General features: G+C 41.0%; 2 protein-coding genes across 2 annotated transcripts in view; both read left to right on the forward strand.

Moving 5' to 3' along the window:
* The first annotated feature begins 327 nt into the window (after window positions 1–327).
* On the forward strand, window positions 328–12,143 carry LOC135539427 (heme-binding protein 1-like). Its single transcript, XM_064965309.1, has 6 exons — window positions 328–431; window positions 5,375–5,560; window positions 6,026–6,117; window positions 6,583–6,724; window positions 7,044–7,227; window positions 8,404–12,143. The coding sequence occupies exons 2-6, from the start codon at window positions 5,401–5,403 to the stop codon at window positions 8,576–8,578; spliced, it is 753 nt and encodes a 250-aa protein (XP_064821381.1). The 5' UTR covers window positions 328–431; window positions 5,375–5,400; the 3' UTR covers window positions 8,579–12,143.
* Window positions 12,144–12,667: 524 nt separating this feature from the next.
* The window catches only part of LOC135539428 (inactive tyrosine-protein kinase 7-like), a 39,014-nt gene continuing 35,436 nt past the window's right edge, over window positions 12,668–16,245 (forward strand). Inside the window, exon 1 of the mRNA XM_064965310.1 lies at window positions 12,668–13,161. Within this exon, the coding sequence (XP_064821382.1) occupies window positions 13,035–13,161 (127 nt within the window). The 5' untranslated portion in view covers window positions 12,668–13,034. The remainder of the gene's footprint in view (window positions 13,162–16,245) is intronic.

The raw sequence follows: 16,245 nt of genomic DNA on the forward strand, positions 1-16,245 counted from the left end.
GTATAAAGTGCTGCTGTGGATTTAGACTTCAGTCCCCCATTAAATAACATCATATATAGATTATACAGACCCCACTCTACTGAGTATAACGATCTGAACATCGTATGTTTTGATAGTGGTCTTACAAAATGTTTTTAGAAGCATATTTGTAATTGTTTCCATAAAGTCCTTTTTTTTGCATTTTCTTTTAAGCACAGTATAAAGGGGGCATTGATTAAAATGTAGTACTGTATCTTTCGATTTAGTTATCCACATTTCAATGTTTTGAAATGCGTGCTTTTATTTTGAAGGAATCTTTCTTCGCATGCAAAGTGACGCCATCGTTTGTGCTGCTGGCAGAATACTAGTGCGGTATTGCACTTATATCTCCTGTTTTGATTGTAGGTCAGAAGAAGTAGTGCTCAACTACAATCCTGTACTTTGTTGACCAGGTAAGAACAACGACTTTATCACTAAATGTTTTGGTCTAAACTAGTGTTCAGGGAAGCATAACAAATTAATAGGTAAATTGCCCAAATGTCCACAGAACCTACACAATTAATAACCGATTGTGGTTTATCCAAAAAATAAAATTATAAGCTGTCTATCATAAAGCCTATTAGCTTTATGGCATATACGTTCTTGCAACCCCAGTGACATTTTTGCTGCGTTTTTGGGTGTGCTGGTTCCCTAGGGTTGACCTACTTTTGCTGTAATGCAGTGCAGTCAGTGTTCTTGTTCGACATTGCAGGCGACTGCCGACTGACTGATCTACAAATTACCTTGCGTCATAATTAACTACTCATTACTATTTGTAGTTCAGCCAGTGTCACCATTTACGCACAATGCATCATGGATTTGACGCTCTCGAACACGGGCAGTGAGTTCACAGCCCATTTAATTGTTCGCCAGCGATGATTAATCGGATGTTGTAGTAAAATCTTTAATGAAGTCCGTGCTGCTGTGCACTCCTTTTAGTGGATTTGTTAGCGTGCGCTGGTAGTGTTTTTGTGTTTGGTTTGTGTTGAGTAATGTGCAACCCACCTGCCGCAGTAAACAGAGTTTTAAGATGTTTATGTGGGGTAAAAGCCGATTTATGGTCAATCTGGCATCTGTAGCAGCAGTACAGCGTTTACTGAGATGTCAACTCTGAAGTCAAAGCATTCATACTTGCGCTTTGGGGAGCTGTCGTACGCATCCAATAAATTGGTCTGCACCGCACCACTCGTAGTGATAGCCTGTTAGCCAATTACGAATAACTGGCCAAACGAAATGACAAGACTTTACCTCTTCTGAGATGTTGGAGTAGGAGCTCAGACAATTCTATCGTTAAGTAAAAATGCTGCACCGTTTTCCACTTGTATCTCCCCATCCAGCAAAATCGGGTTACATTTAGGCTATTGTTTATTTTACACTATGTTGAGGTAAACATCAAAGTATAATGCTTTTGTAAGGATGTCAATCTCAATACATGTTCATGTCATCAATCAACTGCCTTGCAGTTAAAAGCGACTGAATACTACCACTGATTTCTGAAAGCTCGCTATGCTACCAGCTTATACGAACGGGAGCATAGCAGCACTTCTTCTAAATCTGAAAAGGGACAACTTCTAAATGTTATGCAGCGAAACCAGCCAAGTATATCCACATCTGATTTTAGTAACCACATTTTGGGCCTGTTACAATACATCAATAATGACCGATTTGGCACATCAACTTTGTTTAATCAGATTTGTTGAATGTGTACAAATCCATCTATCCCAATTTACCTCCCTGATCTCCTTCCAGGAGTTCAAACTCCTTTTTGTATTATAAATATGTATTTATTTTGTGAACATGTTCTGATAAGACTCCATGTTTGTGTTTTGTACAGGATATACCGCCCCCAACTATAGTCAACCAATCATGTCAATGAGGAGCTACACAGAGCCCTTCGCATTGTTAGCTCAATTTGGCCTCCAGCGGCTACACAATTGCGTCACACCCTTGAAAAGCAGTCTCGGAACAACATTTCCAGATGAAGCAATAATCAGCTTTTCAAATCGAAATGTATTTGTCACATGCGCCGAGTACAAAGGTGTAGTAGACCTTACTGTGAAATGCTTACAAGCCCTTAACCAACAATGCAGTTCAAGAAATAGAGTTAAGAAAATATTTACTAAATAAACAAAAGTAAAACATTTTAATAAAAGTAACACAATAACAAGGCTTTATTTTTTTATTTTAACAAGGCAAGTCAGTTAAGAATAAATTCTTATTTACAGTGACGGCCAACCGGGGAACAGTGGGTTAACTGCCTTGTTCAGGGGCAGAACAACAGATTTTTACATTGTCAGCCCAGGGATTTAATCCAGCAACCTTTCGGTTACTGGCCCAATGCTCTAACCATTAGGCTACCTGCCACCCCAACAAGGGGTACAGTTATTGGGTCAATTTGCAGGGGTACAGGTTAGTCTAGGTAATTTCTACATGTAGGTAGGGATAAAGTGACTGCATAGATAATGAACAGGGAGTAGCAGCAGTGTAAAAACAAAGGGCAGGGGGGGTCAATGTAAATAGTTCGGGTGGACATTTGATTAATTGTTCAGCAGTCTTATGGTTTGGTGGATCCCTTTTGGACCTAGACTTGGCCCTTCGGTACTGCTTGCCATGTGGTAGCAGAGAGAACAGTCTATGATTTGGGTGACTGGAATCTTTGACAATTTTTTTGGGCCTTCCTTTGACACCGCCTAGTATATAGGTCCTGGATGGCAGGAAGCTTGACCCCTAGTGATGTACTGGGCCATACGCACTACCCTCTGTAGCACATTACGGTCTGAATCCTGAACAGTTGCCATACCAGGTGGTGATGCAACCGGTTAGGATGCTCTCGATAGTGCGGCTGTAGAACGTTTTGAGGATCTGGGGACCCATGACAAATCTTTTTAGTCTCCTGAGGGGGAAATGTGTTGTCGTGCACTCTTCACAACTGTCTTCAGGTGTTTGGACCATGATGGTTTGTTGGTGATGTGGACACCAAGGAACATGATACTCTCGACCTGCTCCACTACAGGCTGTCGATGTGAATGGAGGCGTGTTCGGGCCTCCTTTTCCTATAGTCCTTGATCAGCTCCTTTGTCTTGCTCAAGTTGTGGGAGAGGTTGTTGTCCTGGCACTACACTGTCAGACCTCTGACGACCTCCCTATAGGCTGCCTCATTGTTGTCGGTGATCAGGCTTACCACTGTTGTTGTCAGCACACTTAATGATGCTGTTGGAGTCTTGCTTGGCCACGCAGTCGTGGGTGAACAGGGAGTACAGGAGGGGACTAAGCACTCATCCACGAGGTGCCCCCGTGTTGAGGATCAGCTTGGCAGATGTGTTGTTGCCTACCCTGACTGCCTGGGGGTGGCCCGTCATGAAGTTCAGGGTCCAGTTGCAGAGGGAGGTGTTTAGTCCCAGGGTCCTTAGCTTAGTGATGACCTCCGGGATGATGGAGTTGATGTGAGCCATGACCAGCCTTTCAAAGCACTTCATGGCTACTGACGTGAGTGCTATGGGGCGGTAGTCATTTAGGCAGGTTACCTTAGTGTTCTTGGGCACAGGGACTGTGGTGGTCTGCTTGAAACATGTAGGTATTACAGACTCCGACAGGGAGATGTTAAAAATGTCAGTGAAGACACTTGCCAGTTGGTCCGCGCATGCAGTGAGTACACGTCCTGGTAATCCGTCCGGCCCCTCGGCCTTGTGAATGTTGACCTGTTTAAAGGTCCTGCTCACTTCTGCTACGGAGAGCGGGATCACACAGTCGTCCGGAACAGCTGGTGCTGTCATGCATGCTTCAGTGTTGGTTGTCTCGAAGCGACCATAAAAGTAATCTAGCCCATCTGGTAGGCTTGCGTCACTGGGCAGCTTGCCGCTGGGTTTCCCTTTGTAGTCTGTAATAGTTTGCGAGCCCTGCCACATCTGACGAGCGTCGGAGCCGGTGTAGTACGATTCAGTTTTAGTCTTGTAATGACCCTTTACCTGTTTGATGGTTCGTCAGAGGGCAGAGCGGGATGTTTTATAAGTGTCCAGGTTAGTGTCCCGCTCCTTGAAAGCGGCAGCCCCAGCCTTTAGTTCTGTGCGGATGTTGCCTGTAATCCATGGCTTCTGGTTGGGATATGTACATACTGTCACTGTGGGGATGTCATCAATAGACTTATCGATGAAGCTGGTGACTGAGGTGGTATAATCCTCAATGCCGTTGAATGAATCCCAGAACATATTCCAGTCTGTGCTAGCAAACCAGTCCCAAAACAGTCCTGTAGCGTGTGCAATAAAGATGAATTTGTGCTGTTTCTTTACTGTACATTTTCAAACCTGTGTCCCCATGATGGCACAACAGTAGCCAGACGTGTAGGCTACTGTATTTAAGTTTGTTACAAAATCCCTATAAGCTAACACTAAAATCTGACAGGTAAAATGCTTATTACCTCTTATAAGCATATATGAGCTTTTTTTAATGACTTATATGGTGTATAAGATTAGTTCACATTACTGTAAAATTAATGGATTTATTTGACTGCAGCTGACAATTTCTGAATGAACGACCTTGATTTGGAGCCCTCACTTGAAATGTTATGCATTTTTGCCTAAGACCTATTATGCGGCAACAAATGTTATGGAACAATAAATGTATACCCTTTGATCTTATAGAATATGTAATTGGCCATTTGTAATAAAACCCACATTTGTCTACCATATGGTGCCCTTTCTGGTCATTTGCGGAGATAGAGATAAGCATCCTACCACAGGCACCAATCCCCCTTAAGCTTCTTTGAAAAAGTCTGACAAGCAGGTTTGATATGATCCAGTGAATAGTGAAGTCTGTCAAAACAGCTTCATGTACCTACATGGTATTACATCAGCCTATCCGTGATACTGTACAAATCATAATATGTCCTGTGTAGCCTACATTCAGTGAATAAATGACTGAAAAAAAAGTGTTCTATTTTTTACTGGTAATATATGGTAACATATTATTTGATGGTAATGTTTTTATGTGGTTTTTAATGGGACATTTTAACGATAGCTACTTTTGGTACTTACAAAAAATAATTGGTTATTACAGTGTAATATACATTGTTACAGTTTGATCATGTCTTTTTATTGTATGTATGGGATTTTCTGATTTTATTGAACAAATAGTGACCGTGGGGAAAGTCGGAGACCGGTTGTGTCAAAGGGCGGTAAATCCCAATTCAAACCAATGCCGACACTCGACGTGTGGCGGAGGCTGCAGCATTAACACTAGACTAGCCAGACCACAACCAAGTCATTTCATAGTAGGCCTAAATACCCAGGTGAAATGGACATTAACAATAGCCCTATTTCTAGGAAAAGCAACATTTGTCTTCTTGATCTTGTATTTGCAGATCTACCCAGCCTGTGGACAAAAACAATGGCGCTAATCTCCCTCGAGGATCTTGACGGATTGGAGGATGAAGAGCTGGACAATGACATCACTGACAACCCTGAGCCAATGGAGGACGACGAGCAGCAGATGCTGTACACCCATTGGCAGGCGATCGCCAGCACACACCAGGTGTCCGTCCCCCGAGGTAAGCCAAATAGGCAGTGGAGTAAAATAGTCCCATTCGAGGTAGTTGCTTGGCAGCAGTGTATTTGGAGACAATCAGTCTGAGAAATCAGACTCTTTTCAACAGGACATGGTTTCTTCCAACAGTTTAAATAAAATCTCAGATTCTAGTTGCTACATCTTGTCTGCAGTTCAGCAGAATGACTTGATTGTTATAGTGTGTGTATTGAAGTCTCTATCATGGCTTACTCAAATGGGTATCAGTTTAGGGCCTAGTGAGAAGCTTATAGCTATTAGAGCATGCCCATTTTCCTAGAGACTTGAATACTTGACATTAGCACTGTGTTCCTTTTATGAAGCATAAGCCAATGACGAATTTCCCCTCACTTCACTTGGTTTTGTGAGGTTTTTGCCAGTGAGGTTTGCTCTAACACTGCTCTCTCATCTTTAAACAAAAATGAAGAGGCCCCCTGTGTTGTTTTGATAGAAATGACAGGAGCAATTCAAGAGCTGACGCAGCGGAACCAAACCCAAGAGAGAGAGCAGGTCCCCTTTTCCTCGATCTCTCAGCATGAAAAGGTAAAGTATGTCTCCCTTCCACTTAATACCGATCTTAGGTCAGGATGACAATGGCAGATATGTTGGCTGGCTGTTCCATTTTCTGGGTCATCTGTCTATGTAATGGCAGGAAGTGAAGGAAAGTCTTTAGTAAAAGCTAAATGAAGCCATTTTCTTGTCGTTCTTTTGAGTGTCTGGCACATGCACTTTTGAGTGTTTGAATAATAATTAAATAAATCATGAAAGCTGTGTGTATGTACACACGGATTTGTGTAAATGCCTGAGTGCAATGTGGTGTGTACAATCTGTGTGTTTGTGTTGCCTTATGACCAGCCATGCGTTTGCTTGAGTGCAATTTATGTTGGGTGTGTGTGTGCACGTCTGTGTTTCAGCTTGAGAATCCATGCCATTGCTTGAGTGCTAAGTGAAGTGGAAGATCTCTTATATTCCCTGGATAACGAAGCGTGTGTTTGTCTATTTCTTCAGATGGGCGAGGTGCTGTTTGAGGAGAGGGTGTACCCTGCAGGGAAGTGGGCGTGCATCACTAAAGGGGAGAAGCTGTACGAGCAGAGCATCTCCATGGGCTTTATGAAACTCATGAAATTCATCTGCAAGGAAAACTCTGTCGGTAAGTCCTTAGTGTTCATGTTACTGTGTAATTATTGATGTAAGTATAGTGCAACATCTATTGTAATCACTCATTGTTTCAACTATATTGTAATCTTTCATTGTTCCACCCTACTTACAGCAGTAACCCTAACCCTTATCATAACCCTAAGTACAGTGTAACCACAATTTATTGATTTGGGGCCTCCACTCTATTGTATATTATTTAGTCATTATTACACTGTACTTACATAAGTAATCCTAATCCTTACCATAGCCCTAAGGATAGTAAGAACAGTGTAACAATGAATAATCACAATAGCACACTCTCGTATCAACAGGACGCTATTTGGGAATGACTGTACCCATTGTGAACAGTATCCAAATGCTGGAGGACGGCAATGGCTTTCAGAAGGACATCTTGACGGCATACTACCTGCCTGCTCAGTTCCAGGCCAACCCGCCCCAGCCATCGGACCCAGACATCACCATACTCCAAAGGGAGGCTTTACGAGTCATCACCCTGTAAGGACACTCCCACCTCTGGCTGACTTCGGTACTCAAGCCCCAGGCTTGATTTGAGGCCTATTCTACTTCGCCTGTGGTTTTGAGACCTATTCTGACCTATTTACATATCTACATGTAAAAATAGACAATGGATTTAGATAGACAATGTATAGCCAAAATGGGTGGAAATAATTAGTCAGATTAGTGATAATATCCATGTTTTCTTTTTTACTATATTGGCTGGTTTCCCGGACACAGATTAAATCAAATTGTATTAGTCACATGTGCCAGTGAAATGCTTACTAACAAACCCCTAACCAACAATGCAGTTAAAAAAACTTTTTTTACAAGTAATATGGATAATAAATAAAAGGAAGAAGTAATTAAAGAGCAGCAGTAAAATAACATTAGCGAGACTATATACAAGGGAGTACCAGTACAGACTCAATGTGCGGGGGCACTGGTTAGTTGAGGTAACATGTACATGTGGGTAGAGTTATTAAAGTGACTATGCATAGATGATAACAGAGTAGTAGTGGTGTAAAAGAGGGTGGGGGGCAATGCAAATAGTCTGGGTAGCCATTTGATTAGGTGTTCAGGACTCTTATGGCTTGGGGGTAGAAGCTGTTTAGAAGCCTCTTGGACCTAGACTTGGTGCTCCGGTACCGCTTGCCGTGCGGTAGCAGAGAGAACAGTCTGTGACTAGGGTGGCTGGAGTCTGACAATTTGTAGGCCCTTCATCTGACAGCGCCTGGTATAGAGGTCCTGGATGGCAGGGAGCTTGGCCCCGGTGATGTCCTGGGCCGTTCGCACTACCCTCTGTAGTGCCTTACGGTCGGAGGGCGAACAGTTGCCATACCAGGCAGTGATGCAACCAGTCAGGATGCTCTCGATGGTGTAGCTGTAGAACCTTTTCAGCCCAGTCCTGAATTTAAAAGCACTTTCAATGGAGTCTACATTGAGCTTCTTTTTTGTTGTTGTCCACTACTAGGATGAATCTGTGTGTGGGGAATCAGCCCAAACAGTATTAATTATGCTAACTTCTATAGATAATGGATACGTACTAGCTAGACTCACACACTACTTTGCATTGGTACAATGTCTGGGTAAAATACTGTAGGTAAAAAATGATAACTTAATAGCAGTAATGCCAGTATCTATTTAAACACGAATAACAAATGCGGTCTTCTGTAGGACGTTCTTCGGCACCACCACGGAGGAGACAATCATGCCTCAAATCAACCTGCTGTGGGAGATGCTGGGCCCCAGCGAGGAGATGCATCGCAACGCCTACATGGTGGCCGTCTACGACAACCCTGGGGTGTCCTGCCGCAGAAATGAGATCTGGTTCATCCGACGAGACCCCTAAAGCTCTTATAACATCCTCCTGTATCACCCCCCCCCCCCAATCCCACCCTTCTGTGCCCCTAGGGTCACGTTCATTGGGCACTAAACAGAATAAAAGGGACAAACGGGGAAGGACTACCTGGACTTGGTCCAATAAGCAGCACTCATTTTTAGTTTCTGGTACAAAATGTTTTTTTATAAACTTTTGTTTTTGCGTGCCATAATGAACACAACCCAGATGATTCCTGTAATGGAGATAGAGTATGGATTAAAATGGGAGGAATGGCTCATGGGTTGGTTTTAGCTGTAAAGATGACAAGATTACTTTAAAGATGGTATTGGGTATATAGTAGGTATGGAAAATACCTCTTTAACATTCACTGAGATTGTATGTTTATGCTCCAGGGGAGCACAAGGAAAGACTAACTTCAGTGGCATTTATACCATATACACAGCCAAATATGGTGTTTAAAATACAAGTATATTGTATCTCTGTGAAAAACTGTCTGGAAATTACAAGAGTTAACTCTTATATTTCTGTCACGTTTTATCTTTTTTTATTTTTCTTGCTTTTTATGTAACAAATTAGTGATTGAATCATTGCAAACTAGTGTCACATAATGTGTGAAACACGCTGTTTTAGAAATGGACTGAAATTAATTTACTTTTTAGATTTGAGTAATTTAGCAGATGCTCTTATCCAGAGCGAGTTACAGTAGTGAGTGCAAACGTTTTAATATTTTTTTTTCGTAATGATACCATAACGTTTTTCTAAACTATAATGGTTATGTCTTGTGGGACTGTAACCTATTACTAAAATGTTGTATTTGCTGTTGACTAGAGTAGGCATCCAGGTTTAACTTTATTATTATCCATAGGTAATTCTGACAACTTTCATTCAAAGTTATTTGTTATATATGATATGTGGGTGTCCTCTTACACTTAACTGTCTTTTTTTCCTGCTAGTGAATTTTACCCACACTCTGCTGCTTTGCCAAGATTTCGAGGCTGGTATAGGGATTTTGGGTATAGGTGTCTGAAAGTAAACAACTGTTCTCAAATGACTATCCCCCCTTCCCCCAGCCTCAAAATGATAGACAGATCTGTCATTTGTTACCTTCAGTTGCCACTAGGTGTCAACCAAACAGTAACGTCTGTGTAATGTTTTTTTTTTGTCTATTCATTTGCTTATTGGTGAGTAACGACTATCTCACAAATGAATAGATTGGTTTTTGGTAAAGTTAGTTGTAAATGGAGCTGAGACTGTGACCAGGCACTTTAGATGTTGAGGAAGGCTCAAGCTTTAAGGCCGTCATTGTAAATAAGAATTTGTTCATAACTGACTTGCCTAATTGAATTTTATAATTATTTTTATTTTTCGAAGATTCATAACTATAGTTAATGATGGTTGGGGAATGGAAGTTTAATTAAAGTGACTTATGAACATTTGTTCAGCATGGCCAAATGATGTGCTCTAACTGTGCTTGCCTCTTTTATTCTATATATATATATATATATGCTTTGAAATGTTCCCAGAATAAGTGCATTAGTTGTATTTGTTTGCATTCTCCAATCATTTGTATGGTATACTTTTGATATGTTAAAATTGCACCCATCCTCTTTTGTGACCTTGTATTTCTATGCTGTTATCAAAGCATACATTTCACAATTGCAGTGTGAATTTTAGTGGATTGCTTCAAATTTTAAAGCTGCGCTATGTCACTTTTTGGGCGACCTGACCAAATTCACATAGAAATGTGCGGAGTTATAGAACTTTCATTGTCATTGAATGCAAGTCTAAGATGTGGTAGGTCTGTTCTGTGTGTTATTTCTATGCTTCCCATTCTAAAGTTTTGTTTTTGCCTCTTTTGGTTTTGTACACCAGCTAAAAATACAATATTTTTGGTTATGGAAAATATATTTCACAGTGGTTTAGATGGTACAATGATTCTGTACACTATACTTGTTTTGTCTCATAAACAGAAATGTAAAATTTTAGCAACCAGGAAATGGCAGAGAAATTTCTGCATTAGGCATCTTTAAACTACTTAAAATATTCCCAGAGTAAATGAATGGAGATTTGATATACATTTACACTTAATGTACAGTGCCTTCACAAAGTATTCACACTCATTTTACATTTGACACATTTTGTTGTGTTACAGCCTGAGCTATTTGGTCCCTGCTCTACGCACAATACTGCATAATGTCAAGGTGAATTTTTTTTATATTTTTTATATTTAAAATTGAAAGGCTGACATTTCTTAAGTATTCAATCCCTTTGTTATGGCAAGCCTAAATGCATTCAGGAGTAAAAATTTGCTTAACAATTCTCATACGTTGCATGGACTCTGTGTTCAGCACTAGTGGTTAACATTACCTTTGAATGATTACCCTGTCTGTACCCCACACATACAATTATTTTTAAGGTCCCTCAATCGAGTAATGATTTTCAGTGCAGATTCAACCACAAAGACCAGGGAGGTTTTCCAATGCCTTGCAAATAAGGTTACCGAATGGTAGATGTGTTTAAAAAAAATTACACTGAATATCCCTCTGAGCATGGTGGAGTTATTAATTAGTCACTACAAACATACAGGCGTCCTTCCTAACTAATTTGCCGGAGAGGAACGACACCACTCAGGGATATAAAACAGTTACAGAGTTTAATGGTTGTGATGTGAGAACTGTGGATGGATCTTCAACATTGTAGTTACTCCACAATACTAACCTAAATGACAGAGTGAAAAGAAGGATGCCTGTACAGAATAAAAAATATTACAAAACATGCATCCTGTTTGCAACAAGGCACTAAATACTGCAAAAACATGTGGCAAAGAAAGGTACTTTTTGTCCTGAATATGAAGCATTATATTTGGGGCAAAAACACATCACTGAATACCACTTGTCATATTTTCAAGCATGGTTTTGGCTGCATCATGTTATGGGTATGTTTGTCATCGGCAAGGAGTAGGGAGTTTTTGGGGAAAAACATATATGGAATAAAGCTAAGCACAGGCAAAATCCTATAGGAAACCTTGTTCAGTCTGCTTTCCAACAGACACTGGGAGATAAATTCACCTTTTAGCAGGACAATAACCTAAATCACAAGCCCAAATCTACACTGGAGTTGCTAACCAAGACAACAGAATGTTTCTGAGTGGCCTAATTACAGGTTTGACTTAAATCTGCTGAAGAATCTCGGGCAAGACTTGAAAATAGCTGACTAGCAAAGATCTATAACCAACTTGAGCTTGAAGAACTTTAAAAAAATAATAATGGGCAAATATTATACAATGCAGGTGTGCTTAGTTCTGAGACTTAATCAAGATATATTAGCGTTTTAGTTTACATATTTTTATGTTAAAGAATTCTTCCACTTTGACATTACATAGTATTTTGTGTAGATCAATGCCGACAAATTACAATTAAAACAGTTTCAATCCCACTTTGTAACAACAAAATGTGGGGAAAATAAAGGGGAGTGAATACTTAAGACACTGTATACAATGACAGCTTTTATAATCTTTGCACTGTATGATTTGTATTTTTATGTAAAATGCAAATAAAATTAAAACAAAAATGTGTGGCTTGGTGTGAAGGACATGATTGTTTCCACTCAGAATAACTCATTTTCCCCCCACATACCTGTCAAATACCATTTGTTATATTTGTGGTTATTTGGCTATGTCACAGTGTGTCTTATTAGTATACCGCCTCTGTCCAAAAATCTTACTCAACTAAAATTACAAAAGTATCCCTTTCTGACAACTACCTTGTCTGCATTAAATTTTGTAATAGTCTCTTCATTTATCCTTATCCATATTTACATTTTATATGTATTTTAAATGGTTTGGGATGTAGCCCGAAAGATAGCCTTGGCCTTTAATCCAAATAATAAAATATTCAAAACAAGTTGTATGTATTTAAAAAAAAAAGAATTTGTATGTTGTATGTGCTTGGGCCTATAGAAAAATGTGTACCTGTTATGTTTGCACAGAAAAAGTGCAAAATTGGCACGTTTGACCTAAGGCTACTCTTTTATTTTATTTTATTTTTTACCTTTCGTGCCCCCCATCCCCTCACCCCTCCCTCTCTTCTCCAAACACCGGAAGCTTCTCATCCAAAGTGGGAGCTAAGGAGAGAGAGAGGGAGAAATAGGGAAAGGCTACTTTCATTTAATAGTGTTGAAGGAATGGCATGTAGGCACATTTCTTCTTTGCATTTTCTTGTCATTATTTGAACTAATAGAATAGGTCCTACGTGTTCACGTTTACGAATTGCGCGTGCAACAGTCGTATCGTCATTGAACGACCACTAGACAAAGCAGTCGTTTATCGTTGCTCTTGTCGGAGTACTTTTTTTAGAGGTCTTGTGAAACGCTGGTAGTTTTCGCGTTGACTGCCCTTGGTTTCGGGTCTCGTTTTCTTGTGCGAATGATTTAACGTAGTTGTGGCTGACTTTGCTTGAGTTCTATTATGGAGTTACCGTCCACAGAAAATAAATGTTTCACAGAGAGTAACCTGAACTCGGCGAATAGGCGTAGACAAGGAGTCATGCCGACAATACACACCACTACTATCCTGTTTCTTATTTTCACCAAAGGTAAGAAGACAAAGTAGCCACAAGCCCGTCGGGTGTTATAAATGTATCTGTTAAATGAAAGTGTGCTTATCAGCCGGTACAATGTTCTACTTTAGACTACTACATCAATGTAACAAGCAAGCTTTCTTTCCGAAAAATGTTTACTAGAGGACGCTACTGAGGAACCCATCTTGGTTATCAAATAGCCCAAGTTGTAAGTGCCCACTAACAAAGTTGTCTTGGCGTTTTAACTTTTTAACCTTTACTCCACAAAAGGCTAGTGTTCTAATTAACGGCTGTAAACTCGTCGTCACCCCCTCCCTAAAAACTCCATGTTACTGAAAACATAGTCAGTGAAAAACGTGTTACTCATTTTGTATTTTTTTATTGTCCAGTTGGTTGGTTTTCATACTGTCATGGCCCATGTAATATCCCCTTCAGCCTGGGTCTTTAAATTGACAGCGTTGCAGGGCACACAAAGAACTGTCTTCCAATGCCACACATGTTAATCCATGTTAATTTCCATAATATTTTCATAACAATATGAATTTTACAGTATGTCATTTTGAGCTCATAACAGGACCATGGCTGAAAACTGTTTTTTTTTGGCAGAATAATGATCTGTATTGGTTATATGCAACGTTCATGTTGGCATGGCCTGGCTTTAGAAGGTTCCCTATTGCTCAGCTTGATTCAACAGGCTCTTTCATAGAATATGGCCAGACCTGGGCTGAAGAGAGTGGGGGAAGTGACTGGCCTACACAGAGTGTGCAAAACATTAAAGACACCTAACTAATATTGAGTTGCATCCCCCTTTGCCCTCAGAACAGGCTCAATTCATTGGGGCATGGACTCAAGGTGTCGAAAGCGTTCCACAGGGATGCTGGCCCATGATGACTCCAATGCTTCCCACTGTTGTATCAAGTTGGCTGGAGGACCTTTGGATGGTGGACCATTCTTGATACACACTGGAAAATGTTGAGTGTGGAAAACCCCAGCAGCATTGCAGTTCTTGAGACAAACCGGTGCACCTACTACCATGCCCCGTTCAAAGGCACTTTTGTCTTGCTCTTTCACCCTCTGAATGGCACGAATACACAATCTGCCGTCCTCATCGACCTGGCCAAGGCTTTCCACTCTGTCCATCACCATATTCTTATCGGCAGACTCGGTTTTTCTAAAGACTGCCTTGCCTGGTTCACCAACAACTTTGCAGACAGAGTTCAGTGTGTCAAATCGGAGGGCATGTTGTCCGGTCCTCTGACAGTCTCTTTTCAGACTCTTTTCTCTGTATATATCAATCATGTTGCTCTTGCTGCGGGCGATTCCCTGATCCACCTCTACGCAGACGACACCATTCTGTATACTTCTGGCCCTTCCTTGGACACTGTGCTATCCAACCTCCAATGCCATCCAGCTTCAATGCCATACAACACTCCTTCCGTGGCCTCCAACTGCTCTTGAACGCTAGTAAAACCAAATGCATGCTTTTCAACCATTCGCTGCCTGTACCCACACGCCCGACTAGCATCATCACCCTGGATGGTTCCGACCTAGAATATGTGGACATCTATAAGTATCTAGGTGTCTGGCTAGACTGTCAACTCTCCTTCCAGACTCATCAAACATCTCCAATCCAAAATCAAATTTAGAATCTGCTTTCTATTTCGCAACAAAGCCTCCTTCGCTCACGCCGCAAAACTTACTCTCGTAAAACTGACTATCATACCGATAGCTCAAAAATAGCTTCCAATACTCTACTCAACTGGATGCAGTTTATCACAGTGCCGTCCGTTTTGTTACTAAAGCACCTTATACCACTCACCACTGCGACCTGTATGCCCAAGCCGGCTGGCCCTCGCTACATGTTCGTCGCCAGACCCACTGGCTCCCGGTCATCTACAAGTCTATGCTAGGTAAAGCTCCGCCTTATCTCAGTTCACTGGTCACGATGGCAACACCCACCCATAGCACGGCGGCCAAAACCTCATTTGGCCGCCTTTCCTTCCAGTTCTCTGCTGCCTGTGACTGGAACAAATTGCAAAAATTGATAAAGTTGGAGACTTATCTCCCTCACCAACTTTAAACATCTGCTATCTGAGCAGCTAACCGATCGCTGCAGCTGTACATAGTCCATCGGTGTATATAGCCCACCCAATTTACCTACCTCATCCCCATACTGTTTTTATTTTATTTTATTTTTTCCTCTTTTGCACACCAGTATCTCTACCTGCACATGTTCATCTGATCATTTATCACTCGTGTTAATCTGCAAAATTGTAATTATTCACTCCTATGGCCTATTTATTGCCTACCTCCTCATGCCTTTTGCACACAGTGTATATAGATTATTTTTTTCCTACTACGTTATTGACTTGTTTGTTTACTCCATGTGTAACTCTGTGTTGTCTTCACACTGCTATGCTTTATCTTGGCCAGGTCGCAGTTGCAAATGAGAACTTGTTCTCAACTAGCCTACCTGGTTAAATAAAGGTTAAATAAATAAATAAAAATGTCTCAAGGCTTAAGTCCTCCTTTAACTTGTCTCCTTCCCTTCATCTACACTGATTGGAGTGGATTTAACAAGTGACATCAATAAGGGATTATAGCTTTCACCTGATCAGTCTGTCATGGAGTGCAGGTGTAATTAATGCTCCAACTTTTCCCAATCATCTTGGAGCTCCATTTCTAATTGGGCAGCACATGCTGATGATTAGAGCTTGTCAGGAATGACATGTTCATAGAGATTCTATAACTCAATTGTAGGATCCCTATGCATGTGTTGATAAGGCACATACTGTAGTACAGCATGCAGAAGGGTAATTTATCTATGCTGCAGGCTAAAGCCACTTGTAAAAGTGTAAGGTACTCTTGTGCAAAGTAGTGGTATGGCTCAAGCTCAATGCTTTTGCTTTGGTCCTTCCCCAATGTATGACTACTGTATATATTTTTTCTCTTATAGGTAAGTGGGAGTGTAGAGAAACAGTCAGAGAATGGATTTGTATCTTTTTGGAGACATGGAGGAAAGTGTGTTGGGGGGGTTGTCGTTGGCCTTGGGGTCTCTGGAGGAATTGGCACCACATTTGCATGGAAACCCAAGAGATA

Source organism: Oncorhynchus masou, chromosome 5, assembly GCF_036934945.1.
Source record: "Oncorhynchus masou masou isolate Uvic2021 chromosome 5, UVic_Omas_1.1, whole genome shotgun sequence".
Classification (NCBI taxonomy): Eukaryota; Metazoa; Chordata; class Actinopteri; order Salmoniformes; family Salmonidae; genus Oncorhynchus; species Oncorhynchus masou.

Bases quoted from the DNA above. Each gene is read 5' to 3' on its own strand.
- LOC135539427 (XM_064965309.1), top strand. From the start codon at position 5,401: ATGGCGCTAATCTCCCTCGAGGATCTTGACGGATTGGAGGATGAAGAG. The intron at 6,118-6,582 runs GTAAAGTATGTC...CTATTTCTTCAG, and splicing joins CGATCTCTCAGCATGAAAAG to ATGGGCGAGGTGCTGTTTGA. The intron at 7,228-8,403 runs GTAAGGACACTC...GGTCTTCTGTAG, and splicing joins GCTTTACGAGTCATCACCCT to GACGTTCTTCGGCACCACCA.